This window comes from Phyllosticta citribraziliensis (genome assembly GCF_038025025.1).
Source record: "Phyllosticta citribraziliensis strain CPC 17464 chromosome Unknown J3D65scaffold_2, whole genome shotgun sequence".
NCBI classification, from domain to species: Eukaryota; Fungi; Ascomycota; class Dothideomycetes; order Botryosphaeriales; family Phyllostictaceae; genus Phyllosticta; species Phyllosticta citribraziliensis.
Window position 1 is genome coordinate 942,340 of NW_027117339.1, and position 26,471 is coordinate 968,810.

The following is a 26,471-nucleotide window of genomic DNA, read 5'->3' on the forward strand; positions in this document are numbered from 1 at the left end:
CACTGTCTAGACTTGCCACCAGCCTGCTTGTTCAACATTACTTTGTTTGGACTAAGCAGTCGACATATAGGTCATTGCTGTCATTGTGCTAATCTACGTGCAAATCCGGCTCTGACGGAGTTTGCTGATCATCCAGAAGATCCCGCTAATCGCCAATTGTGGCGCAAGGGTCTAAGGAATGCCATGGAAGCGTCCGCGTACTCCGTGATGGGCGCGACTAGCTGGAGATATGATGTCTTCAATTCAGCTTTCTGGCGCCGGCCGCAAGGCCATTGAACGACACGTCTCTTTGCACGAAACTCTATCTGGTCACACTGGCCAGAGCGAGGGAGACTTGGAGGAGGAATGAACGTTGAGCAGCTGACGACTGTACGACAGCCTGTGAAGCCTGTGGAATATCAATCGCCGCCGCGCATCATCGATAATCCTCATCCCAACTCGAACGGTAAGCGGCCAAGATTCAGAGAGCACCCGTCTTTGATTCGTCTCGTCTCTTCGATTTAACAAACGACATGGGAATTTCTCGCGAGCCGTTACGTCACTGTTGACTGGTCAGGTTGCGCACAGCAGCTTTCCTTGACGGCTGTTCCCGAGCCTCAAATGCTGTGGTTCCCAGCAGCGCTCTTACCGTTGCTGACTGGATATAGAGGGAAAAGCGTCGACACAACAATCCGAGTCGCGGGGTCCTTCTTTTCGCCCTCCATCCAAAGGATCGGTCGACCAACGCACCTGTCCGCTGCCGAACTCGCAGCAGACAGATGTCATGATCGGCCGCGCGCAACGCAACATGTCACCCAGATACTGCGATAGCTCGTCGTCCATGGCCACATGCCAACTTTCCTTGGTGTCTGGGCGAACGACGCCGTCGTAAAGGAGGTATAGGACGTCCCGACAACCATATTTTTCCCCGACCACGCAGGAACGATCAGCGACGACGCGTGCGACGACCGACCTTGATGTCTTCTGGTCATGGATCGTGCGCGGGCGCGGCGGGAGCAGCTAGCCAGCGCAAAAGACGACGCGGTGACGTCGACCACCATACACCACCTTGATGTCCCGAGCAGCAGCACAGCACCACACTGGGCCAGCTCGCTCCCGGCTCGGCCTCCAAGACGGGCACAAGAAACCCACAAAGAGACCCCGAAAAAATGAATGGAGAGAAGAAAACCAAAAAATCAAAAAATCATGATGATGCTGGACATCGGATCCCTCCCATGATCTATAACGTCATGGGAATCGCGGATGATGCGGCTGCTCAAATTCATTCGATGCCCTCCATTACTTTCTCCTTACTGCGCTGTACGTACTCCGCACAGCCGCGGCCACCGCCGCTGGCATCATGGCGTGCGATTCGCACGTCACGCATCACACAATACCCTCATCAAAGCTTGCCGTCCCGCACAACAGAGACACGACAACAAACGTGCGAGCGGCCAACTCAGCGCAGCGCAGCGCAGCGCGGACACTCCGCCATCCGCCAAGGAGAAACTCATCAAAGAGAGCGCGTGCGCAATTGCGCCAACGAGCACGTAACGACCTAACAGACAGACAGGCGGGGACCACGAGGACATGATTTAGGTAAGAACAAGCCACGCGTGTTGCCTACCAAGTCCTGACGCCCGACTCTCGACCCCCCCCCCTCCCGCTTCTCCTTCCTCGTCTTCGTGTCGTTCATCTCCTGCAGCGAGCCTGCTTGTGATTACCACCGCTATCGGTGCTGGCGGGAGCATTTTGGCTGCCCGCATGGATGCGCACAGCTGGGCAGAGCTGGACCCTGTGATTGATGGATCGGGTAAGATAATCTAATCGTCCGGACTCCTCCATCCTACGGCCATTCTAATCATGTTTCCCCCCTCGGTCGCGGCTATGAGAGCTCCAGGTCTTGTCTCGTGCGCGGAAGCATTGCTGCTTTGGGCGGGTAGCAGGCAGGCAGATAGATAGAGTTGGGTTGGTGTTTGGAACGGAGACGGGGGAACCTGCGAGCGCCCGAATGCATGGGGGGAAGCGCAGCCGCAGGGTGCAAATTGGCATCCATCTTCTGACTGTAGTTATTTTGAAGCCAGGACAAGCAGAGAGAGACGGTTCTTGGAGACGACGTGCAGATGTTGTTACTTCGTATCGACGCAAGGAAACAGCAGCGGTCCGTTTGGCAGACTCAATTTTGCGCTTCGCGATATGCACGTATTCCCGTTTCTGTCAATCAGTGCGTGTGGTAGAGATACGCATCGCCATCTGCATATCTCGACATCAAGCATCAAGGAGACGGTGAACGACAGGATGCTTCTCTACCACTTACGTTTAGCCTTCTTCCTGCCACTGCCGCCCAAATATGAGAGTTGTTGCGGGAACCAGCGGGATTCAAATTTGCAAACTTTCGATGCACCGTTCTTTGGTGACACCGTAAGTGGACGGCAGTGGCGGTAGGTTTCAAACGAGTGCGTCAAGCACGCGCGGTGGAACGAGCTTTTCGACGTGAGCAAAGCAAGCAGGTAGGTTTTAAGTTGCTGGGGCGAGTGAGGATACTATGCACAGCTGCCATCAACGTAAAAAGAGTGTAGAGTTGAATGCTGCAAGGTTTCCCAGATCCAGCGTTCGCCGGACATTGATCGAGTAAGCAACCAGCAGGCAGGAGGAGCCCACGAGATGGGAGGGTTTGCGCGAAGGACGTATCGGTGGGTACAGTACGCAGAGTCAAACTAGGTTCGACGGCCGCTCGCGTGAAATGCCTGCTCGGGAATCCAGACGCAAACAGGGGGCCCGAAAGGGGTAAGAAGGGTAGGGAGGCAGGGGGTACGCTCTGCCGTCTACGCCGTCTGCCGTCCTTACTAACGCGCAAGTCAGCAAATCTGCGACGCCGTCTGACTTTTTGAGCGAAAGGAGGAAATGATAAGTAAACACAGTCAGTCGGCTGGGGATGCGTTACGACAGACAGGCTTTAAATGGAACAAAAAGGGCACAAGACGGGGAATTATCGAGATCAGGAAGAGTCATGCCACACGAACGCACTCTCGCACCTTGCTTGATCATGCAGCTTCCAAACACTCCATGCCGAGTGCGCGGTTCTAACGAGCCATCAGGCGCGGGTGGCTGGAGCTACTTCCAGCCTTCTCGGATTTCGTTTGGGTGAACGACGCTGGGCGCGAGAAGCCGCGTAGACCAATCATTGGCGCAATGGCTTGGAGAACAGGTCAACGAACGGCCTGGCGCTTTAATCTCCATTCAAAAAGCCATCTGCAACTCAACAGCAAACAGACTGCCGTGGGGCAATGCGGGGCAGAGAATAAGGAAAGAAGGGTTTGCGGCGTGGAGGTTTAGGCTCGAGGCGGCGGCAGATCAGTGCTGTACGTAAGAGTTCATGTCTCAGTGGCACAGTGGTCCTCATGAACCAGAGCAACCACGGACAAACCATACCCGATCTTGCAAGCACAATTCTCACGCTGCGCAATGATTTGTTAAGGTTGGATGCTTTGTTTCAAGTGGAACTTTTGTTACTCGATGCACTGTTGTATGGGCCGTTGGTTGCTGCGTTGTGGTATGCTTTCGGACGCGCAATCTAACGTATCTCTGGCTCGTCAGGGTTCAATCCTGTTACTTTGTTCTTAGTCTGAGCTTCCCTGGTACCTCTATCTCCAAAGTGCAGTTCGCCACGGCGTTCTGATCTTCGGGGCGGTCCGGGAGCGGTTCCATCGTGGTTGGCGGTAGGGATTCTTTCCCAACATTTGAGAGGTGGTTGGTGGCTTCGGCAGGGGCCGAGTAAGTGGTTTTGGATAGAGTTGATCCCATGGAATGGAATCTTGGAATTTTATTTTGGAGTCGGCAAGCAATTCTTAGATATCTGATTGGATATCTTTTTTTTTCTCCGTCACCTTCCTCTACTCTCACTTCGATACTGCTTTTTGTAGCTCAATCAACTTCCGCTGGCTTCGCGGTAGAAGGAGATGGCCTTTCCGGCCCCGGCAACAGCAAACTTTTCTGATCCTTGTGTTTTGGGCAGCCACTTGACGGTCCAGAGTGCTTTGTCGGATTCCGAATGAGTGGCAACGCAGGTACGAGACTCAATAGACCAGACTTTGGCTTTGCCGTCAAACGAACTGGAAATGGCACCGAATGTCAGCCAGAACTCAAGGTTGGAAAATATCCGAATAAGGGAAATGGCAGTGAATCAATCCAGCGACGTCGTCTGTTCTCAGGATACGGTACTCACCCGCTCAACAGATATTCGCCTGTTGCACTCCAATCCAAGCTCATGACCCAAGCACCGTGACCCGAGAGGATAGCAATTTGTTCGCCAGAAGAAACATCGTAAATGGCAATCGTTCTGGCATCTCCACCAGCAGCAAGCAGCTTGCAACCTGGCGAAAAGGATAACGTCCGGATAGGCTTGATGAGGCCAGGCAAGGAGTGCAAAAGTCTTCCCGTGTCATTGTTGAAGATGTACACGCTGCCATTCTCATGGCCAGAGGCCGTGAAGCGGCCGTCGAGGCTCTGGATTCGCCTGTCAGAATTTACCAGCTCGGCGAGAAGGATTGGACAGAGGACGTACCAGATGAACGCTCAAGCCGAAGCTACCCTTCGTTTCGTACTCCCTAATTTTCTCCTTGGACGAAGTATCCCACACGTTGATTCGACCATCGTGAGTCGTACTGGCCAGATATTTGCCATCTTCGCTGAGGGAGATGGCCCAGACCTCGCCAGCCTTGTTGCCTTGCGATATTGAACCGTCCTCTTGCCAAGTTTCGTCCTCAGCGACGCCCCAGAGCTTGATCTCTCCACCGAAACCGACACTGGTAGCCTTTGAGCCATTTGCTGATGTTACGAGGTGATGGCATCCGAGCTTGTGCGCATCTTTAAGAGTCTGCGTGAGTGGGAACTCGGGGTTCGAGGTGGAAAAAACGCGGATGCTTGACGAGCCCGACGCGGAGAGCAGACTGGACTTGGTTGGCGCAATTGCGAAGATATCTGTTGGATGGGCTGCGTGATCGTCAGGATCTTCCAAGCGTAGACGTGGGCAACCTGGAGCAGCTACCGTCTTCAATGGTGTGGAGGGTCAGGTATTGTTTCGACTGCGCAAAGGTTAGGGTCCAAGAACTGCACGGCGTTCGAGGGATTCCGATGAGGCCGTACCATTTTCAACGTCTGACCACACTTGGAGCGATGTTGCGTTGGCTCAGGGGCAGCGCGACAATCGAGATGTTGGTGGGTGGTCGTGTAAGTCGCGGTGCGCGGGTGGACGCATTTGAGGCATGACGATGTCATAGCGGGGGGAAACTACCTAGCTATGTGCACATCAATTGCGGTGCACAGACTGATTTTTTGACATGCTCTCGCATTTTGGACCCTTCACATGGCTCAAACAGCTCGTTTCACGATTATCGGTCATATGGAAACGCCAAAAGATGGCTTGATCAAAATTTAATTGCTTCTCAAGAGCTGGTTTCTTTTGAACCTCTCAATATTCATACAGATCCACAGAGGTATCCCAAAAACAGTCATGATGCCGTGAGCGCCTTCAATGCCTTGATCCCTTGAAATTTATACACATCGCAAGATGTCATCCTTCAGACTCGCCGTACCCTGCCTCCAGCGTCCAAGATTATGCATCCCCGTCCTTGAGCCACTTTTGAATTGCTGTCGAGGGATTAGCCAAGTTTCCTGGTTTCAAATGGTCCGAACCAACATTTGACACAGTACGGGCAGAGTATGTGTGCCCTCTTTGGCCTACCACACGCAGGGCAGCTAACGATCTCGGTAACATCCTTGAGACCCTTGTTGGCATATTGCCTTATGCGCTTCTTCATGTGTGACGTCTTCTTCTTCGGGACGGCGCGCAGAATAGATCCCCAGATGTCCGAAAGTAGGCCAGAGATGGCCGATATGGCTGCGACTGCTGGAGCAGGTAGGCGGAGAGAAACTGGCAAGAGCGGCTGCTGCGTGCGGCGGAGGACTGGCGACAGCATGGCGGCCGGTGCGCCTAGCCTGGGGACGAGGGAGGCCATTGGGCCAGCGCCGAGGGAGCGGAGGGCGGCCATGGTGTGCCAGCAAGTGGTGTATGGAAGTTGATTGACGCTGGAGGTGTTGAGTGCTGCCGGTGGTCGACTGTTGGTTAGGTTAAAATGGCACCTTCCCCGTGCGGGACTGGCGGCTCCGCGCATCCCAGCGGCCCGAGCGAGCGCGACCGACCGCCCCCTTTCCCATTCTCCATCCTGCCCACGCTACCCACGACGCCCTTGACCCGCGCCTCTACTCTGCTCCCACTCTACACGGTCCTCTCGACCCTCCAATCCCTCTTGATTTCTCCGTCGCTCGTTACTCTACACCTTTTCGCCTTCTCTGCGCCCTCTCCCGGACGCTCCACGTCGTCAACATGGCTGCCGCCCCTGCTACCGCTCAGGCCGCCACCGTCTTCCCCAAGAGCCATGTCGGTTTCGACAGCATCACCCAGCAGATTGAGAAGAAGCTGTTGAAGCGTGGCTTTCAGTTCAACGTCATCTGTGTCGGTATGTTGCACTCCATCCTGACCAGCCACCATGCGACACTGCGCATCGGCAGCTTCCGGGCCGCATAGCTCACCAACCTCGATGACCCGACGCGACTGACAGCAGATGACTGTAGGACAAACTGGTCTGGGAAAGTCGACCCTGATCAACACCATCTTTGCCTCCCATCTCATGGACAGCAAGGGTCGTATGAACCCCGAGGAGCCTATTCGCAGCACCACTGAGATCCAAAGCGTCTCGCACGTTATCGAGGAAAACGGCGTTCGCCTGCGCCTCAACATTGTCGACACCCCTGGCTACGGCGACCTGATCAACAACGACCGCTGCTGGGACCCCATTGTCAAGTACATCAAGGACCAGCACTCTGCCTACCTGCGCAAGGAATTGACTGCGCAGCGTGAGGGCTACCTCCAGGACACCAGGATTCACTGCTGCCTCTTCTTTATCCAGCCTTCCGGCCACGGGCTCAAGCCCATTGACATTGTAGTCCTGAAGAAGCTCAGCGAATACGTCAACGTCGTGCCCGTCATCGCCAAGAGCGATGCCTTGACGCTCGAGGAGCGCGCCGAATTCAAGGCCAGAATCAAGGAGGAGTTTACCTTCCACAACCTGCGGATGTACCCCTACGACAATGTGGAGCACGACCCTGACGAGGTTGCTCTGAATGCTAGAATCAAGGTAGGACAAGCTGGCCAATGTGCTATGAGACAAAGTTAACAAGGCGCAGGAGCAAATCCCGTTCGCCGTCGTCGGCTCTGAAAAGAACATTGTTGTTGGAGGCCAGCAAGTCCGTGGCCGCCAGAACCGCTGGGGAGTCATCAATGGTGCGTTGACATCCAACTGACGCAAAGAGACCAAGACGCTAAAACAGGAACAGTCGAGGATGAGACCCACTGCGAATTCGTTGCGCTACGCAATTTCCTTACCCGCTCCCACCTGCAAGATTTGATCGAGACGACTTCCTTCATCCACTACGAATCCTTCCGCGCAAAGCAACTGCTGGCTCTCAGGGAGGGAGGTGGCTACAGCGGCGGCTCGAGGCCCATCTCTCCCTCTGCGGACCGCGAGCTGAGCAGGAGCTCGCAGAGGATGACGATGAACGGCTACTAGAGGATGTTTGCCAAGGCATCGCTGGAATTCGTCGTCGACCAGGAGTAAAGATCACAAGGATCGCCTCTGGATCCCTTCTTTGGGGATGGGAAAGCTAGAAGAGCATGATTGATACCAAACACGCAGGCCAGCCGGGCCGCTTTTGCTTTTTGATTGTTTCCATTCGAAGCATCGGGGTGCACATGGGGACAGGAGGTGGTAATTCTCCGTTGTCGAGCATCACTTGACCTTTTTTTTTCTTTTTCCTTTCCTTCTTCTTTTCTATTTGCAGCGGTTTTGAAGTTTCCTCTACACTTTACTAGTAGTATTGTCTTGTTCTCTTTCAAAGCAGTGGTGCCAATCTTGTGGTAAAAAAGCAGCTGGGGCGTTCTTTCAGCTGTGGGTACGTAGTAATTGTCTCGAAAGTTGAGATCCACGTCTGGCGAGCCTTGTGGTAGACTGCCTCTCAAGTGCCTAGAGCAGTCCAATGAGACCAAATGAGCCGTGTCCGTCCAATGATGCCTACATGATGCGCTCCAGATTCTTGTGCTGTACAACCAGACAAACGTCAAGCTAGGCCGTTCTCCTCTCATGCCTCGCTCTGCGCCTCCGCCTCGCCAACGATCCAGTCCCTGACCTCCTTGTACGCCCTCTCCAAATCATCATTGACGACAATCTTATCGTGAATGCCGCCGGTCCTCGCAAACTCCATCTCAACCTCGGCCTGCTTGAGCCTCTCCTGCAGCAGCTCCTCCGTCTCGGTGCCCCTCCCCCTCAGCCGCTTCTCCAGCTCGGCGATGCTCGGGGGGCTGAGGAAGAGGAAGCGCGGGCGGTGCGGCAGGCGCGGGTTGTTGGCGACCTGCTTGACGCCCTGCATCTCGATGTCGAGGATGCAGACGCGGTCGGCGCGCGCCACGTCCTCGATGGCCGCCAGCGACGTGCCGTACAGGTTGCTGCCGTACTGCGCGTGCTCGATGAAGGCGTCGTCGGCGACCATGGAGGCGAAGACGTCGCGCGTGGTGTAGTGGTAGTCGCGGCCGGGGACCTCGCCGGGGCGGGGCGCGCGCGTCGTGTCTGTGTGGTGTTCGAAGCATGCGTTAGCGTGGTGAAAGCTGGAGGAATGAAGGGAGGGATCGAGACAGGGAGAGTGCGCGCGTGAGTGTACGCAAGGGGTTTCGGAAAGAAGGGGAGAGCCAGCCAGCCAGCCAGCCAGCCAGCCAGCCAGCCAGCCAGGCAAGAAAAATTTGGGGGAGACGTACGCGACACGCTGAAGCCGAAGCGGTTGGGGAACTCGGCGAACAGCTTCTTGAGAATGGTGCTCTTGCCCGAGCCGCTGGGGCCCGAGATGACGATGAGCCGCGAGTCGACTTTGGCTTGCTCGTTCGCTGCTGCCATTGTGCTTGCGCTTCTGCTTCTCGTCGTCGCGACGCGGATGCCGGTGCTGCTGTGGCTGCTACGGAGTGTGCTCGACGCTGCCGGGGAGAAGAGGGACCGCGGGGAAGCGTGTGCGCTGCCTGTAAGGAATGCTGTGGTCGAGAACTTGTGCTGCTGGGAGTGGAACCGGTAGGGTCTGGTGGTGGCGGCGGTGGAAAAGAGGGAGAAACCAGCGCACGGAGAGGTCGCGAGGGAGGAGCAATTGGAGAGGGACCCGCGCATTGACGGGCGGAGACGGTCTAGAGGGAGTGGAGAGTGGAGAGGAGAGGCCCGGGTGGGAGTTGAGTCGAGGTCGCGTGTTTGGCCCGAAGTCGTTGTGCTCTGCGGTGCGTTGGTCGGGTGTGTGCAGGGGTGTTGCTAGCGGTTGGCCATGACGGGGGACCCTGATCTTCGCCGACCTAAGGTAGTGACTGAAATCAATAGTCATGAGTATGACTGACGATGTCGACACATTTTGAGAGAGCTTGACACAAGGTGGTCATTGACGGGGTTTGATGCGTCACTTCTATCTTAAACCATCTTGTCCCGTGTTTAGCTATATGCAACAGTCACGCCGGGCTAAATGGTGTTTGAGTATGGCACTTTTTCTGCATATTTATCTTTCCGTTCTTCGCAGCCTAATTAAAATGACAAATGCCAACGGCATAAATGAATCTTTTTTTTTTTTTTTTTTTCAAGGGCATCCAATGGTCATGGGCCAGTATGACAACTTAGCCTGAGCCATGTGTCAAAAGGCGGCCCGCAATGGGGTCAAGTTCCAACGTTCGATGAATGAAGTGTCTGATGCATGCCGTTTCTCCTTGTGGTTTGAGCGACTGGCTATTTCTTTTTCGGGAACACGGCCACGCTTCTTGCGGCTCATCCATTGATGCATATCTTTATCACACAGACAGTCTGTCGAGAGGAGCAGCAGCGGGTTTTGGATAGGGGAAGAGCGCAGAAAAAAAGAGGTGTGATGAAAGACTAAAATGGATGGTAGAAATTGAAGAAAAAGTGGTCAGCACAGAGCCAACATATATTCAAACAACCACTATATATTTACAAAGAATGGAAGCAAAACGTGTGCAAGGTATTTGGTATCTCGGCAACAATACATGCAGTCGTGACGCAAGTAGCGAACCATTGCAAAGAAATGAACAAAACAGGGTAGTAGGTAGATTTGACTTGGTACACATAAAAGACAACAACAACGGACAAGGTTGATGGCACAAGAGTGATATCTCCAATGGAATGGGGATCCAGCAGTAAAGAAACGAAGAAAAGGAGATAGAGAAAGAAAATGGAAATAAAAACTCCCCCGCTGATGAAGACTCCGACTTACTCCTCCACTCCTGCTGCTTTGACGGCCTGGTTGCTGCAATAATGCAAGCAAGCAAGCACGCAGGGGGACTGTTTATTCCCGACTATTTCCGCCCGGTCAAAATAAGACAACGACGACGACAACGAAGAGCAAGGAACTTTTGGGGTTCGCTATACTTCCTCAAACTCTACAGCAACCTCTGCTTTGTACAATTCCAACTCCCATCTGCTCGCTCCGCCTTCATTTGTGAAAAACTGTCCCAACACAATGTTGCTCTTCTACCCGCTCAGAAAGAAGGAAATGCAAGGAGAAAAAAACTTGACATTTAGCACTTAAAAGTCCTTGGATGGGCTCTTGCCGTTGCTGTATCCGAGATCCCATGACGGCTTGAGCTGCGACATCAAGTCATCCTGCGTCGTCACCATCTCCTTGGGAATGCGGCTGACACGGTATGCGCCATTGCGGACAGCGTGAAGCTTCGCTGCGGACATGCTGCTGCCACCGCTGTGGATTGACGCCGTATCACTGCCGCCCATGTCTGCGCCGCGCAAGCGCGGGGGAGGCGCAAAGTCGAGTGTAGTGAACGTTCCGGATTTGCGCAGTGCGTGGCTAGAGCGAACATTAGTCTTTGATCATGAACAAGAGCTGAGGTAAACCTACGGGCTAGGGATGACACCAATCTCATCGAATGAGGATGCGAGAGGTGTGAAGGGACGGACGCTGGGGGAGTATGGACGCTGTTCACCCAAGGGGCTCTGCGGACGGCGACCAGCGGCAAGGTCGCGCATCGAGGGCGGCGGCGCAAAGTCGATGGGGTTCATGAAAATGTGCGAATCGTCCTTCATGGCACCAGGAGTAGGCAGGGTCGACAGAGCCGCGGGAGGAGGAAGAGGCTTCTTGGGGGCCGGCATGTCGTTGCGGAAACCCATCGAAGTTGCCGAAGCTCCCATGCGCATTGAACCAGGAGTTCCGGGACGACTGCCACTCATGGAGCCGCCTGGCGGTCCATGACCGCGGAACCTGGGAGGAGCACGAGGAGGAGGCGTCATGGCACGACGAGTGACGGGTTCTGCGAATGGTGCACCGGCGACAACAAAGTGGCCCTTTTGGGGATCGAAGACAGTGCCCTCCATATACTCCTGGCCGTAGTCGTCGTGTGCGTCGGCAAAGCGACCCTGGGGTTCCGGCTTGGAATCGTCAAAGTACTCCTTGTAGAAAGACCTAATCCTGTTGGCGCGTTCTTCGGGGTTCTCAGTGCCATCTTCAGGTGCGGGAGGCAGTGGGCGCAAGCTGACAGAGAGCCTGCTGGCAGAGGCTCCAGGGGCTTGGACCATTAAGCTTTGACGAGGGTTCTTGACAGGAGCAGATTCTTCGACGTTGAAAGTCGGGAGAGCCGGGAGATGATTGCGGGGTGGCGAAGGGGGCGTGACCTTGAAGGGATCCTCGTAGTCGCTGGACTTGCTGATGATGCTGTCTGTGTTGTGGACAGTAGCAGTGAAGGATTCCAATCTCAGGGGAGTAGGCTTGCGAGGGGGCGGGACAGGAGGTGGAGATTTGGCCTCGACAGTGTTGTCCTCGGCGATCTGGGGCAGAGATGGTTCCTGGACAGAGGTACGCTTGGAATCAGTCGGACTACGGCGCTTCTGTTCGCCACCAAACAGGTCATCCTGAACGAGGTCCATGGGATCCTTGGCGTCGGAGGGAGTCAATGGCGACGGTGGCGGCCTGGAGTGGGTAGGCTCAGGGAACTGAATTTCGGGAATCTTGTTGTCGTCAGGCGATGAAGTGGCGGACCTCATGGTGTAATTCCTGGACATCCTTTGCGCATTCTTGAGAAGACCCATGCGGTCGGTTCCAACGCTGGACTTGCTGTAGGTGGACATGGCATCCATCTTGGCGTCTTCCTTGATGAAAGTAACCGGGCGGTAGGGATCGTAGCCGTCGATGGAGCGGGACATGGACTCGAGCGAGTTGCGAGAGCTTTGGAAGCCATTGGGCATCAGGTACGGGCCGCTGTTCATGTCCAGCGATAGACCTCTTCCTCCGCTGCGAATTTCCTTTTCAACATCGGCAGTCGACATTTCCGGGCCGCGCTTTGATTTTCCAGACGGGGCGCTAGGGGCATCCAGACCGAAATCGAGGGACTTGTGCTTGTCATTGAGGTCCTCCAGAGCCTGCTTCTTCACGTGTCTTCTGTGGAGGAAGACGAGGACGATGATGGCGATGGCAATGGGGATACTGGAAACGAATCAGCCACGATCTGGAGAGAAGACAATGGGGAGACGTACAGAGCGGCAAGGATGATGGCGGTACTGCTGTTGGTGGGCTTTTGGCATGTGTCTGCATCTTGGCTGGTGTGGCAGGAGGAGTCGGAGTCGCCAGAGCTGCCACCGGAAGCACGCCTTGTCAAGTCGATAGCCCTGGCAAAGAGGGACTTGGCCGTGGGCAGAGAGGCATTTTGAGCAGAGGGCGTCAGGGTGTTGTCGACGACAGCTTGGGCCGGGTGCATGTCTGCAGCGGCGAGGGCTCTGCGGGCATGGTGCAAGCTCGAGTGGGAGTGGTGCTGGAGCATGGTGCGGGCGCGGGCAAGCTTGTCATGCGATTACAGCTTCATCCAGGACGGACAGGCGGAGGAGACCAGGGATTAAGGATTAACAGCGTTCAGTCGTCAAGGAATTGAGGTCGTGGGGCGGGCTCCGGCTCCGGAGGGTGTGTGGACGGGATGTATGTACAACGGGGGGAGGGAGCAGGAGGCCGACGCGACAGGAGCGGAGCGGAGCTCGCAAATTAGAGGCTTGCGAAAAGAATGACTTGGGTAAGATCGTTGGAGAAAAAGAGCGAGCGAGCGAGCGAGCGACCAGAGTCTGGGGCAGAGGCCGGCAAAGAGTGAAGGGCGGCGCTCAGCAGAAGGGGAGACGGAGACGGGAGTTGGGTGGTGAGAAGAAGAGTGTCGAGCGACGCAGGTGCGAGGGCGAGGCGGTGGGGGGCCAATCACATTGGGCGCATGGTTGGATTCTGGAAATGCGCTGCCCTGCAGTGCGTGTGCGAGTGTGGTGTGTGCCTGTGCTCCGTCCATCAGATTTGGGCTTGCGGCGACGATGTTTCTGGCGCATGGTGTTCGGGAGTGAGCAATGCTGGATTGTCAGGGGCAGCCCGCCCGACCAGTGCAGCATGCCACATGCAGTTAGCCCCGCCAGGGCCCCAGGGGATGGGCTAGGTCCTCAGGTCAGCGGCAGCAGGATCCATGTCTACATGCACATGTCCGTAGAGACAATTGTCTTCCTCATGTTTGTTGCTCTTGTTCGCACAAGTCCACAGTCAACTATGTATTCCATGGTTGCCTCTCGTCTCTGCACTCCGCTCCCCCATTCCTATCTCTCTCTGCATCCTCAATCTGCGAACCCCCGCCCGACGCCGCAGGGGCCGAGTGCACGTCCACGGTCCAATTTCATTTTGCGCCATCGACCGGCCGGCCACGACTTGTCTGCGGTCCGTCGCGTGTTGCCGCTCGCGGTGCGGTGCGGTGCTCTGAAACCTATTTGCATTGCATCTCCAGCCCAGCCGGCTTTGGGTGGTATTCCCGGCACTCCCTCTGCTTGCTTCCTTGGTTGCGGAGGCCCCTATCGCAGTCTCTCAAGATGGCTTCATTCCTCCAGGGGCCAGGGAGGACCCCAATGCAACAACACAAAGAATAAGCACTCGCCTTATCCGCACAAGCTCTCCTGGCACTGCAACCACCCGTTGTGGCTTGAGGAACCGCCCGCCCATGGCATGACGACTTTTCCTTAGCCGCTTCAGATGAATGAGGGTGGGGGCAAAGCACAACCACATCCAACCACGTCCACTCGGCACCTCGCCCGTTCGGGCCACGCCAATTGTTTCGGCAGCCCTCTCCAACGCTTCTTCGGCTGAGGCTGTCTATCGCTCGCCCGCCTCTGATGCTGCGGCGTGCCCCTTGGCAACGTTCCACTCGGCCATATCCATCACCTGACGTCCAACCTCGCCTCCGTCACGTCTTTCCCACTTCTTCTCTTCTCCGCACCATGGATGCTTTCACCAGGCCAGCCGCCGAGCCCGGAGCTGCACAAAAGCCGACATACCAAGCGTTTCACGCCCACAACCACCAAGTCAACCCTCTCGGCGCCTGAATTTCCCAGCTCCCCACCCCCAAGGAAAAAATAAAAAGCCTGCCTATCAACTTCGTACTTCGTATTGTGGATATTGAGCAGAACACTGACAGAGCTGCGCATATTCTCGTCGCCGCGAGACGCCACCCAACGGCTCACCCGCTGTGGCTCTGCACGACACACACACATCCTGTCATTCTCTCTTTTGATTGATTGACTGACTGATTGCCACCTTTCCCCAATCGCCCCTTGCATAGCCCTTCGGAATCGTGTAGCGATCCTCCTCTCCAGCTCGTGTCCACCACACTACACGCCCATCGACTCGTGTCGCACGGCAAATTCATCTCATTATTCGTGTCTGCCAATCAGATCGAGGCTCTTCAAATGCCATCATCTTTGACCAACGGACAAAATGGCGCCGACTATCAAGCGCGCGCTCCAGTTGTCCACTTGTCTGTCGGTGTAAATATAAACATGCGTCGCGGGGATTATCCCTTTGCATCCTAGTCCGCTGGAGTGCAGGGTGTGCCTGAACTTCGCCTGCCGGCTTCTCTGCCTGCCTGATAAAACACCACGCCACAAGGTTCCCCACAATGGTGGTGCGTATGCACTTTGGCTTTTACGGCGATTCTCTGCGTCATGCAGAATTGTCTCAACATGGAGTCTTGGGGCTGGATATGTCAACTCGGAAGTGCTCAAAGAGTTGCTTACCGGTCGTGTCAAAGTCTGGAGTAGATGTGTGTCAACTGTGCTCAATGCATGATTTGAACAGCGCTGGACAAGAGGGCGCTTGGTCACTACATACCCAGAGATCATCATTTTTTGTTTAGTCGCCTGTGCCTGACGACCGGGTCGCCAACAACCTACCATCCATCCTTCGTCCACGCTCTCTCGCCGACCACGCCCTCCAAAACACCACCGCCGCCACTACCAGCACTCACTCCAAGTCCAGACCTTGGATACTCGCACTCCTGCACTAGCCATCCGTCTACCCCACAAGCCCCAAATCCTCCCAAGCCTTGACGACGGGAACCTCCTTCCTGCGCCTCTCGGCCACAATCGCATCCCAAACAACGCCATCCGCACCACCAGGCCGGGCACCCAGGCCTTCAAGAACGCCGCCCTCAGCCCCTGGCACTTCTCCCTCTTCAGCAACACCTCCCGCTCCCAGCCCACTGGCAGCAGCAGCCGTTTCCACCTCAAAGACCTCGGCGACGCATCCGCGCGCCAATTCGACCACCTCGCGGATGCCGCGCTGCACGGCTTCGGCGCGGCCGCGCATGCGCCGCTGGGCGAGTCCCTGGACGAGGCGCGCAACGTCGTCGGCGACCGTGTTGACGCGCTCGATCAGCCGCGCGATGCTGTTGACGAGGTACTCTTCCTCGTAGACGGACCCCTTTTTGCCGCGCGCGCGCTTGCGCTCCTCGCGCCGCCGGTTCTTGCTGCTGCGGCGCGTCGTGTTGGTCGCCAGCGTCGACTGCGAATTCCCCGTGTAGCGCGTCAGGAAGGTCATGCCGGAGGTCGAGGTTGTGGAGGGCGCGACGGAGACGTTGTCCGGGATGTCGGCACCGTCGGCGTTGGCGGAGGCGCTGGGGTCGCCGGTGAAGAATGCCACTGAGGTTTATCGTGTTAGAATTCTAGAGTCATCTTGCTTGGGCAGGAGAGGGCAAGATTGGAGTGGTTTGGGTACGTAAGTGTGGATGGGAGCGGCAAGACATACGCGGATCCTCTCTCTTCTTCACCCTCAACTCTCTCAATCGCGGCACCTGTGCGTTCAACTGCCCCTTGCACTCGGCCAGCAACTCGGTCATGGCCGCCGAGCCCTCCACCAGTCCCGGATCGACGACTTCTTCGACGAGCTCGCGCCGTCCCTTCAATCCCACGACGCGCATGGCCTCGGCGAAGTGGTATCCCCTGCAAAACAGGCGCGCCGCGCCCTCCAGATCGTCCAGATACTCGAGATGCACTGTTGCGGCCGCGGCAAAGTCCTTGGTCTCCGTCAGCGTGTCGGCGAGCGCCGTGGCCAGGTCGACGAGCTCATCGTGCGCGAGCGGCACAAACGTCGCGCACGACAGCGCTTCGCGCCACATGTTGGCGGCGCGGTAGGCGTCGGTGGCTGCCACAAAGTCGGAGAGGTACTCGAACGCGACGCCAGCCTCGCGGAACCTGTTCCTGCTGTTCAGGAACTGCGCGTACAGCTTCATGATTTCGCAGAGCCGTTCCTCCTGATACTTGTAGAGGCCGATGGCGTCGCTGTATAGCTCGTGCTTCTCGGCATACGCCTTGACCTCGTCGAAGGCGTCCATCTCGTGCAAGTGCGTCAGGGCCTTGGTCCGCCGGCCTAGATTGTCGTCGATGGTGAACTGTCGGCGCAGCGGCTCCATTGTCTGAAGGCCCTGAAGGTATGGTAGATATTCCCTCGGGTCCTTCTGGCTCTGCTGTGCTATGAGCAGCGCAACCTCGAGATTGTACAGTCCTAGCGCAGTGTCGTATAGTTGATTAACATCCGCCAGGAAGCATATATGCTCGGCCGCCTTCTCTGCGAGGCTGTCATCTTGCTCTTTGAGCTTGGCGACCACTTGGAGGCCACCTTCGAGGTCTGGTGGCGACTTGCACACGTTGGCCGTCACAATGTTTTGCAGATTGGTGGCAGTGCGGCTTTGAAGGACTGCAAGGAAGGCATCGCAAATGCGATTGACCTTGGTCGGAATGTCAAAACGAGCCGTGCCAGAGCTTTCGCTATCCATCACCAAGTCGGCGCGGGACTTTTTGGCTGTCTCCTTGTACATGGTCTGCGTCACGTCTTCGTTCCTGTTGCAGGGTCAGCCTGTGGCTTGAATGGGAAATGGAGCGACTTGCCTCAACTGCGACAGGAACAGGTCGACATGACCAATTTTCTTCAACTGGTCAAGGAAGAGTTGAATATTGGACATGAACTGCTCAGGCGCGTGGTCATGGAGAATGTTCATATCCACTCTCTGGTTCCGACAAGCCATGAATGCCGTCTTGTACCTCTTCTCGTTGATACTCTTGCGGATACCTGCGACCACAAGAGCGCGGGGATATATCGTCTCAAGATTGCCCCTTGGCATCTGAAGGACGACCGCATAGGAACATGGCATCACCGAGACCAAGCGAGCACCTCTCTCGATCGCCCGCACTCGCTCGTCTTTCTCGGGCTCATCGGGGGGCACTTCTAAATCCTGAACTGTCGCCAGATGGACAAACTTGAGGAGATGCTGGGTCGTAGTGAATATGAGATGAGCCTGTGTCACCTTGAACGACGTGCAATTCTTGACAAGCAGCCGGCCATTGGCATAGAGCATGCCGCTACTCGTCAAGCCAAACGCAATGTCCTGGAAGATGGTGAGTAAAAAATGCAAGAAACGGGCGGCAGACCAACCTCTTCGTCATGAGTAACTACTTCCAAAAGCGCAGGCTTGGCCGGAATCTTGCAGATCTTCTCAAATTCCGTGCCGTCTGGCGAAACCGCAGACACCGTGCCATCTCGATGGAGAATGCAGAGCTTGCTGTAGTCTACGGAGGGCACCAGTGAATGCGCAGGAACAGAGGGAATTTGTAGCTCGGTGTAATCTTCCTCTTCGAGTGACTTGTGGAAGATGATTTGGCCTCCCTCATCTTCATCACTGAAATCGAAAAGAACGAATAGCTCCGACTCTCCACGAAATGCAACCTGTCGAGGGCGCACAGAGGGTTTGCCAGCAATCGCTCCACCAAAATCTTCGCGCCCAGGAATGTGCTGAGGGTCGCTGGGAAATTTTGAGGATGAATCGTAGCCGTATATTTTGACATCGTTTTCACGAAGGACGGCCAAACGAGTGCTGCTCGAGTTGATTGCAACATCGGCGGGAATTCCTCCAACATCGACCTCGTGCAGTGACATCGGCGGGGGTACATTGGCATAGCGAAGTGGCGTGACCCGAAGCGTGCCTACAAGATCGTTAGTCAAGGAGAACTTGATTTGCTGCGTGGACCAACTTACTGCCATCAATCACAGCAACGGTACCAAAGTCACTTGGTTGCGTCACAGAGCCTCCATCGACACAGAATGTGTATTCAGAGCTCACAGAGAATCCTGCAATGACTTAGCTACTGAGTTCGTTCGTCATTGCTGCGGATTCTTACCAGGGCCGTCCCCATTGTGGGTCTTTGGGGAAGAGATTGCCAGTCGCAGGGGCTTTTCAGGGTGCCACCTCGGCTCATAGGAAAGGCCGTCCACGTAAATGTCCTTTTTGAGATAATAGTGATAATTTCCCATGGTCCAGAGTTGCAGTCGATTTTTGAAAGAGACAGCTAGGACGGTCGAGTCGCTATTCCATGCAAGGCTGATGTTGTCTTCTGGCTTGGTGCACAGCGAGAACTCTCCGTGGCGGAGGCCGTTGCGCTCGAAGAATACCACGTCGACCGTTTCTTCTTTTCGTTGGACTCCTGCGATCAAATTGCCCGCCGGCCTCCAGCTAAGGGCACCCTCAAGATAGTCCACTGGCTCACTCACGCTATCCAGCACGCCTTCTCTTGAGTAGATTCTGATCATCCTTCTCTTTTCTTCTTCCACGGTGTTTACGGCCAAATAGGCACCGTCACCTCTCCACGTGATGCTAACTCTCCCATCATCGTGGGGGCTCAACAGACCTTGATCCACCTTTTCAGGAACAGTTGGATCCCTAAGCGCCTTCGCTCGTTTTCCTTGGAATTGCGTCTCTTTCTTGCCCCATCCCACGGAAACATGGTTCGAGACTTTGAAATCATCCGGGGCGAATGTGACGTTGGTCACATTTTCAAAGTCTCTCGTCATAAAAAGCAGGGTATTGGCGCGGGTGGTGATGGCAAGCAGCTCCTCATCCGGAGACCATGCTGCAGCTGTCATTCCAGCATCGACTGATCCGACAATTTCGATCAAGTCTTCACCGGGGAGAGGCTCCTCTCGCACAATGACAATGTCACCGCCGGCGAGAACCAAGCACGCGGTTGCTGTGTCGGAGAAATATTGCAGGTTCAAGACCTTGTCGCATGCCAAATCTGGCAGTGGACATGGCGCATCCCACGAGGCGATCAAGGAATAAGCTTCGGGGGAGGAGACGTTTTCGTGGCCGTCATCATTCACGCGTCTCAGTTCGATGACAGCGCTGGATTCGCATGGTCCCAACGTGCAGATTAGCGCGTCCGAAGACGAGTCCCATGCCGTGGCTGTGATTGGCAGAGAGTCATTGCTGGGTAGGTCGCGCCGTGTGCTCCGCACGCATCTCAAGTTGCGCATCCTGGATAAGTAGGTGGGCGAGGAAAATTGGTGATTGTTCTGACATGTTGGAGGTCGATGGCCCATCCAATCGGGAGGGCGGCGAATCAAAATTTCGAGCCACCCAGGTTACGCTAGTCGGCCCTCCGCCAAGACTTTCAACTGCCTCCTAGCATCACTTTTTCTCTCGCAATTCAACACGCGTTCTGCATCGCACTTCAAGAAATATAGTCGCAAGTTTCAATTCATCTAGAGGTAGACTCAAGGAAGCTGGGTAATTTGTACAAAGCCGCAAACGATCGTGCGCTCTGGCAGTGCCCCAGACCTGCCACGAGATCTTCTCTGCCGATCCACCTTCGCGCCAGAAATCTAGAGGTTCTTCTTGAGCTGCCAGACTGTCGAGAAGCATGTCATTAGCTGTACAGTCCATGGAGGGGGTATTGCAAACGGAGCTTACCGGCAATGCCGAAGGGCGCGAAGAATCCAACAGCTGTGACCCCGATCAGTTGTACCCCAGGTATGCAACTCGGATGAGAGCCTACCCATGAAGCCCCAGTAGCGCAGCCAGAAGAACTTGGTCAGAGGGTTGAAGGGAAGGTTGCTCTGGAAGGAAATCAGCCGCGGCCGCAGGGGGAGTAACGACGGGGATTGGAGGACGAACGCGAGGACCCTAGAATCATAGTTAGCGCTGATTGTCGCCACAAACTGATCGCAAGCGCATCATACCTCGGGGTAGTGGTAGGGGGAGGAGAGCCTGGCGCTCGTGGAAGAGAAGGTCCTCCTCTGGAGCTGCGAGGCGATGCGGAAGGCAGGGCGGGACATCATCTGGACTTGTCAGGCATTGATCTGTTGAAGCCAGCATCGTGGCACGACTTGGACGTACTTTTGCGACGGGAGTCAGTGGGGCAGAGGGGAGAGGTTGCGCGGCGAGGTGTGACGGAATGGCTGCCGGAGGTCGAACGATGCGAAGATGCTTGGCGTCGGTGGTCCCGGGTCATTCTCGGCTACAGCCGCAATCCTTGCCCGTCGCGCAGCTCGATTCTGACAGCCTCTAGCTGCCGCTCATCGAAGTCCAAGCGCAAAAGTTCACCAACCCACCACTCGACACCTGCACGCATTGTGCGCCCGCCATCCGTCATGGATGAACTCTTCGACGTGTTCGAGGGCGGCGACAAGCCCACGCAGAGGCGGACCGATCGCAAAAAGAACAAGAAGAGGCAGGCCAACGGCGATGTAAAATCTCCAAATGGCGACGCGGAACAAATCACCAACGATGCTCCCATGCCCGACGCCCCTCCACCACCTGAGGAACCTGAGGAAGACGCCGCGAACGGCAACGAGTCTCCGGTCGAGGATCCTGCCGCTGCGAAGCGCCCACGGCGCGATGAACCCGCTCCGGTCGTCACAGATACTTTTGAGACGGAGCAGTCGCGCGAAGTCGCTGCAGCTGCAGGCTTGCAGGCACAACAAGAGGGAAGCAATGTCGTACTATCGCACCAAGTCAGGCATCAGGTTGCGCTGCCTCCCGACTACGACTACGTCCCGATTTCCCAGCACAAGCCGCCGGAGAAGCCTGCCCGGGAATACCCATTCACGTTGGACCCATTTCAGCAAGTCTCCGTCTATTCGATCCAAAGAAACGAGAGTGTCTTGGTCTCTGCGCACACTTCGGCCGGTAAAACGGTCGTCGCCGAATATGCGATTGCCCACTGTCTTAAGAACAACCAGAGGGTCATTTACACGAGTCCCATCAAGGCGCTTAGCAACCAAAAGTACAGAGAATTCACCGCAGACTTTGGAGATGTGGGTCTCATGACTGGAGATGTCACAATCAATCCCACTGCAACATGCTTGGTTATGACCACGGAGATTCTGCGCTCTATGCTGTACAGAGGTTCAGAGATTATGCGCGAGGTGGCCTGGGTCATATTCGATGAAGTGCACTACATGCGCGACAAATGTAAGTACTCCTTTGAATCTTCACTTTACATTGCTGACTCTGAGAAGCTCGTGGTGTGGTATGGGAAGAGACAATCATCCTCCTCCCCGACAAAGTGCGCTATGTATTCCTGTCTGCCACGATCCCCAACTCGATGCAATTCGCCGAATGGATTGTCAAAACTCACAACCAACCATGCCACGTTGTTTACACCGATTTCCGACCTACTCCTCTGCAACATTACTTCTTCCCCTCTGGCGCCGACGGCATCCACTTGATTGTCGATGAAAAGGGTAATTTCAGGGAGGAAAATTTCCAAAAAGCCATGAACTCGATCGCGGACAAACAAGGAGACGACCCGGCAGATGCACTGGCAAAACGAAAAGGCAAAGGCAAAGACAAGAAGTTGAACAAAGGCGGCCAAAAGGGCCCTTCGGACATTTACAAGATTGTCAAGATGATCATGCTGAAAAACTACAATCCGGTGATTGTCTTCAGCTTTAGCAAAAGAGAGTGCGAAAACCTTGCTTTGCAGATGAGCTCCTTGTCATTCAATGACGAGTCCGAAAAGGCTCTGGTCAAGAAAGTTTTCGACAGCGCCATCGAATCGTTGAGCGAACAAGATCGGGATCTTCCACAAATTCAGCATCTGCTGCCCCTTTTAAAGCGCGGCATCGGTGTCCATCACTCCGGCCTTCTCCCAATTCTTAAGGAGACGATCGAAATTCTTTTCCAGGAGGGCTTGATCAAGGTCCTTTTTGCTACGGAAACCTTTTCAATCGGACTGAACATGCCTGCAAAAACAGTCGTCTTCACAAGTGTCCGGAAGTTTGATGGAGTGACCCAAAGATGGGTGACTCCCTCCGAGTTCATTCAAATGTCCGGTCGTGCGGGAAGACGTGGTCTCGATGACCGAGGTATCGTCATCATGATGATTGACGAGAAGATGGAGCCGCAGGTCGCCAAGGAAATCGTTCGCGGAGAGCAAGATAAGCTCAACTCGGCCTTCTACTTGAGTTACAACATGATCCTGAACCTGATGCGCGTAGAAGGCATTTCTCCCGAGTTTATGCTCGAGCGGTGCTTCTACCAGTTCCAAAACACTGCCAGCGTGTCTGGTTTAGAGAAGCGTAAGCAACCCTCGGATTTTCAGGCAGCTCAAGACTAACGACACGTAGAGTTGAACGAGCTGGAGCACGAAAAGGCATCACTCTCGATCTCCGACGAGCCCACAATCCGGGATTACTACGACCTGAGGCAGCAAATTACCACGTACACGCAGGACATGCGGGCTGTCATTATGCATCCCAACTACTGCCTGCCGTTTTTGCAAAGTGGACGTCTTGTCAAGGTCAAATCTAAGCAGTACGACTTTGGATGGGGCGTTGTCATCTCAGTCAATCCTCGGAAGCCCGGCAAAGGCCAAAAGCCCGCCGATATTCCTCCTCATGAGACTTACATCGTTGATGTGCTCATCCAGGTCGCCAGCGACGTGACGTTTGCACCTCAGGCAGTGCAAGACTTGCCCACTGGAGTGCGCCCGGCCGCACCTGGCGAGAAGGGCAAGATGGAGGTTGTGCCGGTCATGTTGTCATCTCTGGATTCACTTGGCCACGTCCGCATCTTCCTCCCCAAAGAGCTCAAGACCGCCGAGCAAAAGAACTCTGTTCGCAAAGCTCTCGAGGAAGTCAAGAAGAGGTTCCCTGATGGCGTTGCCATTCTCGATCCCATCGAGAACATGGGCATCACCGACGAGAGCTTCAAGAAGCTGTTGCGGGTAAGTTGCAGTTTTCGACATGCATTGCAAACACTGACATTGTTTAGAAAATTGAAGTTCTCGAATCCCGCCTGCTTTCCAACCCGCTGCACAATTCTCCTAGGCTGCTTGAGCTGTACAACCAGTATGCTGCCAAGGTAGAAATCCACAACAGGATTAAAGATATCAAGAAGCAGATCCAAAGTGCTCTTTCGATCATGCAGCTGGACGAGCTCAAGTGCCGAAAGCGTGTTCTGCGCCGTCTTGGGTTCATCAGCGAGTCCGACGTGGTTCAGATCAAGGCACGTGTGGCGTGTGAGATTAGCACCGGTGACGAGTTGGTGCTGAGCGAGCTGCTCTTCAACGGCTTCTTCAACGAACTCACCCCTGAGCAGTGTGCTGCCGCACTGAGTGTGTTCATCTTCGAGGAAAAGAGCAACGACACAAGCTCGCTGCGGGAGGAGCTTGCAAAGCCCTTCCGCGAAATTCAAGCCCAAGCTCGCATCGTGGCCAAAATATCGCAGGAGAGCAAGCTCAGTCTCAATGAAGACGAATACCTCAACGGCTTCAAGCACCAGCTGATGGAGGTTGTATTTTCCTGGTCGAAGGGCGCCACGTTTGCAGAAATCTGGTAGGTTTACCAACAACTTGTCCTGTTGGTGCATTGCTAACTTGCACATAGTAAAATGACAGACGTCTACGAAGGCAGTTTGATTCGCCTGTTCCGGCGTCTGGAGGAGCTTCTCCGCCAGATTGCCCAGGGCGCCAAGGTGATGGGCAACTCGGATCTGGAGCAAAAGTTTGAGAAGGCGCTGGAGGCAATCAGGAGGGACCTTGTGGCGGCGCAGTCTCTGTATCTGTAGGCGAGATGGAGGAAAGGTTCATATGGGGGTTCTGGTTGGCGCATCATGTCATGTTACTGGGGGAATTGCATCCAGCGGCGGACGGCGTTGGGGCGGGTTGGTCAGAAGCTTCCATTTGGGTGTAATGCGTTATGACAGACATAGTCCATGTAACCAAAGTTGCCAGCGCAGAGGAGGCCGGCCCAAGCGGTGGGAAAAAAGGCGTTGGGGCTGTCATAGGCTCATGGCGGGCGGTCGGGGTCCAAGCGCAAGGCGGCGCTAGAGTGTTTTCGGCCAAGGCCCTTGTGTTCGGTGCGTTGCTAACTAACTACCTGCACACTGACTGCACCTGGACCTCGCTGTTGTCCCACCCTGCCCTGCGCTGCGCTTTCATCACCACGTCCTCCTCGCCCCAAAAGCCAACAGTGGCTGAACTCCCTCCCTCCCTCCACCCACCTGATTGCGCCCGCCATTCACCCTTCCTTCGCTGAGACACCACCCGCACCCACCTCGGCCAGCATGAACGGCGTGCTCGCCACTTCTCCTCTTTCTCCTGCTCCTCACCTTCTCACAAGTGCCCGCCTGTCGCCAAGCCGCTCCAGTACGTGTGCCACCCTTCTCCCCTTGTCTCCTTCGCCGACAGCTGCTGACCTGCCAACTGCAGTGCTCTCCAACCCCTCCGCCATGGCCTCGTCCAAGAGGAAGCGTGATGACGAGTCCACCGACCAAGACGAACGCATGTCTGCCTCTCCGGAGCGTTCGCCCTCTATGCAACACCGAGGCTTGCCGCAACGTCAAGTCGCCCGGACCACCAAACGCATGCGAACAAATCTCAGCGGCCAACCTCTCGCTCTTCCCAGGCTCCTCGAGACCCTCGGCCCCGACGACATGAGATCTCTCCTCCAGTCCATCTGCCAACGCCATCCTGATATTGGCGCCGAGGTCGTCAGCACCGCGCCTCGACCAAGCGTCTCCTCGGCTTTGCAAGTCCTGAGCAACTACGAATCTACCTTCCAAGCTGCCTTTCCTTACGGCGATAACAACTCCTCCGACTACGTCTACAACCGCGTCAAGGATGCATTGAGAAACCTTCTCGAAGCTCTGAAGGATTACACACCGCACTTCCTTCCACCAAACGAAAACCAACCAGCGACCTCGCTGAGCTACCTCGATGCCGCTACACAAGTCCTCCACCGCCTGCCCAACTGGGAATCGTCCTTCCACAACCGTCACAAGCAAGAGGCATACGAGGAAATGGCAAAGGCCTGGGCTTTGGTCGTTCGAGAGGCCGCCAAGCGGGGCGGAGGTATTCAACTGCAATACGGCGGATGGGACCAAAAGGTTGCCAAGCACAACGAGCTGTCGGGAAACAAAATGACGGAAGCCCTCAACGAGGTGCGGTCGCACCTTGGTTGGATGCACTTTGATGGCCAACAATCAACGATGGGCCCAAACGATCAATCATCGGTGCGGCAACAACTCCTTAGCGGCACCTATGGCCAAGGCCTCTCCGTCCGCGTTGGGCCGTGGTAGATACGACAGTCCATCATGGTGTCTCACTGGAGCAACAAACCCCTGATGACGTCTCTACGACCACCTGTTTATACCGATTCCTTCCATCACTGGCGTTCCTCTTACTTATTCCCCCTGCGCCGGGTCCGTTGGCACTTTTTCCTGCACTTCCTTTTCGTTTACGGCCTTTTTCGGATTTGCTTTTCTTGCTCCTCGAGGCGTTTCTGGGCATGGTAGGCGGACAAAGGGCGCATCATTCACAGCATCAATTTTTCATCTTGGCCCTACCGCATCTTGCTTCTTCCATTTCATGTCGTTCGGGTAACCATCTCGGTTCGACGCATATGCATGAATCGGCGGATAGGTTAGTTCGTGGTGCATGCATCGTGGCAGAGGTCACCGTTTACGGAGCAGAGTAGCAGATGGCGGCTTGAAGGAACACAGGCATACGACGAGGACGCAGAATGTATACAGAACGGCAGTCCAGCGAATGGCGCACATGGGTAGAGTAATGAAAATTGACAGCATCGATACTCACAGTCATACTGATACTGCTTCTTGCTTGTACATGTCAGGTCGACAACACGATGCCCTACAATGAGACAAGCCAAAGTCTTCGCCTTGCCACTGCATCCAGATTCAATTGAGCCTTTCCCTCATTCGGGGCTTCGGATTCTTTAGCTTTCCGAGCAACATGAATACCTAACCACCCATCGAG

The 26,471-nt window shown here is 55.3% G+C and overlaps 9 protein-coding genes across 9 annotated transcripts; 3 read left to right on the top strand and 6 right to left on the bottom strand.

Moving 5' to 3' along the window:
* Positions 1-3,431: 3,431 nt before the first annotated feature.
* On the bottom strand, positions 3,432-5,248 carry J3D65DRAFT_613181 (Ca2+/calmodulin-dependent protein kinase). Its single transcript, XM_066799088.1, has 5 exons — positions 5,125-5,248; positions 5,027-5,063; positions 4,544-4,971; positions 4,205-4,485; positions 3,432-4,091 (listed from the first exon to the last, which is right to left on the bottom strand). Exons 1-5 carry the CDS (start codon positions 5,125-5,127, stop codon positions 3,908-3,910), a joined length of 933 nt encoding a protein of 310 aa, XP_066658556.1. The 5' UTR covers positions 5,128-5,248; the 3' UTR covers positions 3,432-3,907.
* Positions 5,249-5,383: 135 nt separating this feature from the next.
* Positions 5,384-6,082, bottom strand: J3D65DRAFT_613182 (mitochondrial 54S ribosomal protein bL32m). Its single transcript, XM_066799089.1, has 2 exons — positions 5,678-6,082; positions 5,384-5,628 (listed from the first exon to the last, which is right to left on the bottom strand). Exons 1-2 carry the CDS (start codon positions 6,027-6,029, stop codon positions 5,594-5,596), a joined length of 387 nt encoding a protein of 128 aa, XP_066658557.1. The 5' UTR covers positions 6,030-6,082; the 3' UTR covers positions 5,384-5,593.
* An 80-nt stretch (positions 6,083-6,162) lies between these two features.
* J3D65DRAFT_613186 (septin) lies at positions 6,163-8,088 on the top strand. Its single transcript, XM_066799090.1, has 4 exons — positions 6,163-6,497; positions 6,613-7,175; positions 7,225-7,321; positions 7,375-8,088. Exons 1-4 carry the CDS (start codon positions 6,365-6,367, stop codon positions 7,605-7,607), a joined length of 1,026 nt encoding a protein of 341 aa, XP_066658558.1. The 5' UTR covers positions 6,163-6,364; the 3' UTR covers positions 7,608-8,088.
* On the bottom strand, positions 7,858-9,530 carry J3D65DRAFT_613188 (P-loop containing nucleoside triphosphate hydrolase protein). Its single transcript, XM_066799091.1, has 2 exons — positions 8,846-9,530; positions 7,858-8,660 (listed from the first exon to the last, which is right to left on the bottom strand). Exons 1-2 carry the CDS (start codon positions 9,240-9,242, stop codon positions 8,176-8,178), a joined length of 882 nt encoding a protein of 293 aa, XP_066658559.1. The 5' UTR covers positions 9,243-9,530; the 3' UTR covers positions 7,858-8,175.
* A 1,122-nt stretch (positions 9,531-10,652) lies between these two features.
* J3D65DRAFT_547298 (uncharacterized protein) lies at positions 10,653-12,829 on the bottom strand (the record flags this gene model as incomplete). Its single annotated transcript, XM_066796855.1, has 3 exons — positions 10,653-10,929; positions 10,981-12,558; positions 12,609-12,829. 3 exons carry the CDS (start codon positions 12,827-12,829, stop codon positions 10,653-10,655), a joined length of 2,076 nt encoding a protein of 691 aa, XP_066658560.1.
* Positions 12,830-15,435: 2,606 nt separating this feature from the next.
* On the bottom strand, positions 15,436-19,725 carry J3D65DRAFT_548354 (IKI3 family protein; the record flags this gene model as incomplete). Its single annotated transcript, XM_066796907.1, has 6 exons — positions 15,436-16,061; positions 16,168-17,258; positions 17,313-17,803; positions 17,851-18,398; positions 18,451-18,543; positions 18,594-19,725. The coding sequence occupies 6 exons, from the start codon at positions 19,723-19,725 to the stop codon at positions 15,436-15,438; spliced, it is 3,981 nt and encodes a 1,326-aa protein (XP_066658561.1).
* A 207-nt stretch (positions 19,726-19,932) lies between these two features.
* J3D65DRAFT_613199 (cytochrome c oxidase subunit VIIc) lies at positions 19,933-20,648 on the bottom strand. Its single transcript, XM_066799092.1, has 6 exons — positions 20,588-20,648; positions 20,431-20,529; positions 20,366-20,374; positions 20,247-20,307; positions 20,162-20,194; positions 19,933-20,099 (listed from the first exon to the last, which is right to left on the bottom strand). The coding sequence occupies exons 2-6, from the start codon at positions 20,527-20,529 to the stop codon at positions 20,074-20,076; spliced, it is 228 nt and encodes a 75-aa protein (XP_066658562.1). The 5' UTR covers positions 20,588-20,648; the 3' UTR covers positions 19,933-20,073.
* Positions 20,649-20,766: 118 nt separating this feature from the next.
* On the top strand, positions 20,767-24,590 carry J3D65DRAFT_613202 (ATP-dependent RNA helicase DOB1). Its single transcript, XM_066799093.1, has 5 exons — positions 20,767-21,664; positions 21,712-22,773; positions 22,822-23,420; positions 23,468-24,030; positions 24,082-24,590. Exons 1-5 carry the CDS (start codon positions 20,842-20,844, stop codon positions 24,260-24,262), a joined length of 3,228 nt encoding a protein of 1,075 aa, XP_066658563.1. The 5' UTR covers positions 20,767-20,841; the 3' UTR covers positions 24,263-24,590.
* On the top strand, positions 24,564-25,781 carry J3D65DRAFT_208103 (tethering factor for nuclear proteasome sts1). The gene is made up of 2 exons (XM_066794475.1): positions 24,564-24,842; positions 24,906-25,781. Exons 1-2 carry the CDS (start codon positions 24,761-24,763, stop codon positions 25,772-25,774), a joined length of 951 nt encoding a protein of 316 aa, XP_066658564.1. The 5' UTR covers positions 24,564-24,760; the 3' UTR covers positions 25,775-25,781.
* The last annotated feature ends 690 nt before the right edge of the window (positions 25,782-26,471 follow it).